Source organism: Momordica charantia (assembly GCF_013281855.1).
Source record: "Momordica charantia cultivar OHB3-1 chromosome 8 unlocalized genomic scaffold, Mcharantia_2.0 BLBB01000008.1, whole genome shotgun sequence".
Taxonomy (NCBI): Eukaryota; Viridiplantae; Streptophyta; class Magnoliopsida; order Cucurbitales; family Cucurbitaceae; genus Momordica; species Momordica charantia.
In genome coordinates, this window is record NW_028275166.1 from 4,074,124 (window position 1) to 4,078,584 (window position 4,461).

The following is a 4,461-nucleotide window of genomic DNA, read 5'->3' on the forward strand; positions in this document are numbered from 1 at the left end:
ATTCATAAAATTATTTCCACAAGGAAAATTCATACAATCAAAATTAACCTAATATACTCTCCATTCTAATTTTTGAAATTCAAAAAGAAAAAACCAAATAATAATAAAATTAATTCATTAGAACCTGTAAGTAAAGCTTTTAAAATATATAATTGGTGATCCAAATCTAAAATTTTGAAAAGAGTAGTTTTTATTTTAAAATTTAACAGATATTGTTTGGAAAAGCATAATTTTAATTTTAATTAATTTGATTTGATTTTGATTTTGAATATGGAAAATATTTGTATCCCTAATAATTAGCGAAAACTCACCACTAAGGAGCGTCAGTTACGTCTTTTTCTCTGCACATCGTCTTCCTCCTCTCTCTTTGCGCCGACTTTTCATCTTTTCTACAGAGATTCGTACGGTGGATACGCCCAATTTGGCGCTCCAATGAAGAATATCGCTGAAAACTGCGGCCAAATCGCGGAAGACGGATGGCCAATCCAACACAGTCCGACGGAGACGGCGGCGGCGGCGGCGGCGGCGCAAGCGTGCGCGGCGTGTAAATTTCAGCGAAGAAAATGCTCGCCGGATTGTCCTCTGGCTCCGTATTTTCCGGCAGATCGTCCTAAAAATTTTCAGAACGTCCGCAGATTGTTCGGCGTAAAGAACGTCCTCAAAACCCTACGCGATGTCGAGCCTTCGAACAGAGCCGCGGCGGCCGAGTGCATGATTTTCGAGGCCAATTGTCGCGCCGACGATCTCGCCGGTGGATGCTACAAGATAATCGCCGAATTGCAGAGCGAAATCACGTTTTTGGAGGCTCAGCAAAACCTCGTGCTTCGTCAGCTCTGCATTTTCCGAGAGACGGCAGCGGTGGCGATGGATCCGATGAGTAGTTCGTACGGCGGCGCGGTTCATCCGCAATTGATCCACGGATTCAATTTCGACAGTAAGCCGTGCTTTTCTTCCCTCCTGCTCGATTGCGGTGGGACGACGACGATCGATTTGGGGAACTGTGAGGATCGGTTTCGAAAAGAATTCTGCAATTTGAAGGGAGGTGGGCGGCGGATTAAGGAGGAGAATGGAGCTTCTTTATCATGCCGATCACGGTAAGTAATTGGAAAATTGGTTCAATGTAGTTTCGATTCAGATTATAATTTTAGGTCTTGAAGAAGAAAATTAGAAAAATAGTTGAAGATCATTAGAATTATGTAACATGGTGCTGTTTGGGGAAGATTGCCCTAAAAAACAGATTAATTACAAATTAATTTAGGTTAACTTTATTTACTTTTGATATTTTGGATTTGTACATATTTGGTTCTTTTGCCTTTAGTATATTAACTTAGATGTGTCATTGCTTTTTATTTTTAAATTAGAACTAATTCAAGTGAGACATTGGAAATTCAATGTTGCCATTTTTTTTTTTTTTGGCCGATCTGAATATAATTAAATGGATCCTTCATTAAAAAAAATCAGCGCTTTAATCTCCATCCTGTCGAAATTTCATGTTTCTATCTAAATAAGGGTATAACACATTAATAAACAAAATACGACATATTGAAAATTCTCGAAAGATTGTAGATATTGAAAAATGGGCTAAAAAATTAAATCCAATTTTATGATCATTTAAAAATATTCAATATGCCGTCCAAACAATTTTGTTTTAATAAATTCTCCCAATAATATTTTTTTTAAGTATAAAAATGGAGGTGGGAGAATTAAACTTTCTACAGATAATTGACTCACAAATTAGAGGTGTGAGTTCGGGAAGTTATGAATGGAGAGAAAAATTTAAATTAGGTTCAAAGAATTATAAAATTTTGAATTAGAAGAAACATCTATAACTATAACATATAATACGTTAAAAAGATACAGTTTTGAAAAAAAAAAACACACATTTTTCTTTATCGTTCATGTCCTTTTATCAAATTTTAAATTTACTAACAATGCCATTTTTGGTTTTTAATAATTTTAATTTATAAGGAAATGTAAAAGTTATGATATTGGCTAATATATTTCTAACAATTTATTATTTTACATTTAATTGTAATTAATAATAGAATTCAAAAGTTATTAGAATCTTTCTATTCCTATGAACATTTAGTTTACTCTTTTTGTCTCTTGACTTTTTAAAATAATTTTATATATTTAATAGTGTCATATCACACAATACAATGGCCTAACATATTGAGTATCTCGAGTGATGTCAAGAAAATTCTTTTATCAATCTGGTTATAAATTTTTTAAAAATATCATCAATAACTAATTAATAATATATTTAATTTAAGTTCTAAAATATATTTATCATGTTATTATAAATTGATTATGACTCATTGAAATTAATAAAATGAGTTCAAAATAGAATCAAAATGAAGGTTAGAAAAGTAGTCTAAAATGAGATTAGTTTCTAATATAATAATGTATTCTATTTATTAATTAAATATACAACTAAATATCATATGATAATGAATAATGTATTCTATTTTTTTAATTAATAAGTTTATCATGCTAAAAATTAAACTAAAAATTCAATAAGATTTTTATTAAGTAACATATAATTGTTGGAAAATTAGCTTTAAAGGCACCGTTGAGTTGATAAAAGTATAGAATTTAAAAAGTTTGAATATACAAATTTTTGTTATTTCCTTATTTAAAATATTTTTATCCTTAATTATAATTAATTATAGAATTTTATAATTAAATTTGAATTTAAATTTTTTTATAACTTTCCCACTTTCTAAAACTATAAACTGAGTACTAAAAAAAAGCCTGGAGTTTTCTACCACCATTATTTTACCAACAAATTTGATTTCCATATTCATCTTAATTATTTGTTTTTTTACTATTCTGTTTCAATAAATAGTTGTAGTTTTTAATATTTTATTGACGTCAGTACAAAAATAAATGAAAAAAAATAGTAAGCACAATTATTTAATAATAAACAAAGAATGTAAACGAAAGGTACACGGTCAGCACACTTTCCAACGAGCTTCATTTCCGATATGTCGACCTGTCATTCAAAATTTCAAATACCTGTCGGATGCGCAGTCAGCTGTCGTTCAGCGCCCATTTGTCCCACATCGATAAGTTTTCATCCCATTTTATGCTTTATAGATACAAGCCCATCCCTCCATAAACGTCCCTTCGGGGACATCCGATAAAATTGGAACGATACAGAGAAGATTAGCATGGCCCCTGCGCAAGGATGACACGCACAAATCGAGAAATGGTCCAAATTTTTTTCCCTATTTTACCCCTGCAATCCAACTTTGTATTTACGAACATGTCCCTCGATTCCAACGTGTGTCTTACAATTATACCCCTCCTCAGTTGCTTACATTCAGAAGTTCGGCAGGCCACCAACGAAGGGACAAGAAGGTAAAAACGTTATTGTGATTGGCAACTTTCTTTTTAGCTATCTAATTTATTGATTTATATACCCTTAGATAAACAAATGAGACTAAAAAATCCATGTTTAATGAGATAATATTAAGTGACTGTCTCAACTAAATAAAGAAAACTGGCAATAATTTGGAATTAATTATGATAATTGTGTATATTTTTAGAAAGTTTGAGAGTCTGGAAGTTTTTTAAACTAGTCTACATAAATTATGTTACATGAGGAATAAATATGTAAATGACGAGTAGATAGAAATAGAATCTGCAAGATTTTAATTTTATATATTTCTGCAATATCCAAACGTTTAGATTTTTAAAAAATTCCTTCCGATTTTCATCTTTTATTTTTTTTTTCTAAAGAAGTCATAAAAATTTTAATTATTTTTGACCCGATTGGTAATTTCTTGTTTGTTTCTTTTTCTTTTTACTAAAAAGAAATTGAATTACGTGGTCCCAACGTCCAAGATAGAAGAATGTTAAAATAAATTGCAAATGTTTTTAATGTTTCCAAAATTTTTATACAATTTTGGTAATGTTTTAACAAAATGTAAATAATTGTCAAATACTTAATTTTTTTTAATAAAATTGAAAAAGAGAAATGAAAACGGAAATATCATTACAATCATAACGTAGCAATTAAGGTATCTTATTCTTTTGTCTAATGATTAGAATTTTAATTACTTATCATTTTTGTCTTCTACTTTAATTATGTTATTGAATTTCTTATTAGTTCTCCTACTACCTTCTTTGCCGGCCTTTCTGTCAGGTATAGATTATACACAATATGTCATACTGATTATCTTATAATTGTTTTTTTAAGTACAAAAATATCTTATAATTTGTCAAAGAAAAATCTATTCATAATTAATATAGATGATTACATTGACTAAACTAATAATTAAACAACAAGATAAAGCAAAATGTATATAATAATACGGTTGGAAAAGGCATAAAAAATCACAACTTCTAACGAAACTTACATCCTCCCGTTGATTTTATGAGCCCGAAATTTAAGTCTCTACAAATCCTCCACGTCATAAAGCCATCAATATTAATTATATTCACTCCCTAAATATT

General features: G+C 30.0%; 1 protein-coding gene and 1 non-coding gene across 2 annotated transcripts; both read left to right on the forward strand.

Moving 5' to 3' along the window:
- Window positions 1–432: 432 nt before the first annotated feature.
- LOC111005046 (LOB domain-containing protein 25-like) lies at window positions 433–1,098 on the forward strand. Its single transcript, XM_022276394.2, has one exon. The coding sequence runs from the start codon at window positions 433–435 to the stop codon at window positions 1,096–1,098; it is 666 nt and encodes a 221-aa protein (XP_022132086.1).
- A 2,025-nt stretch (window positions 1,099–3,123) lies between these two features.
- Window positions 3,124–3,226, forward strand: LOC148209398 (U6 spliceosomal RNA). Its single transcript, XR_015793351.1, has one exon. It is a non-coding gene; the product is annotated as a U6 spliceosomal RNA (small nuclear RNA).
- Window positions 3,227–4,461: the final 1,235 nt, after the last annotated feature.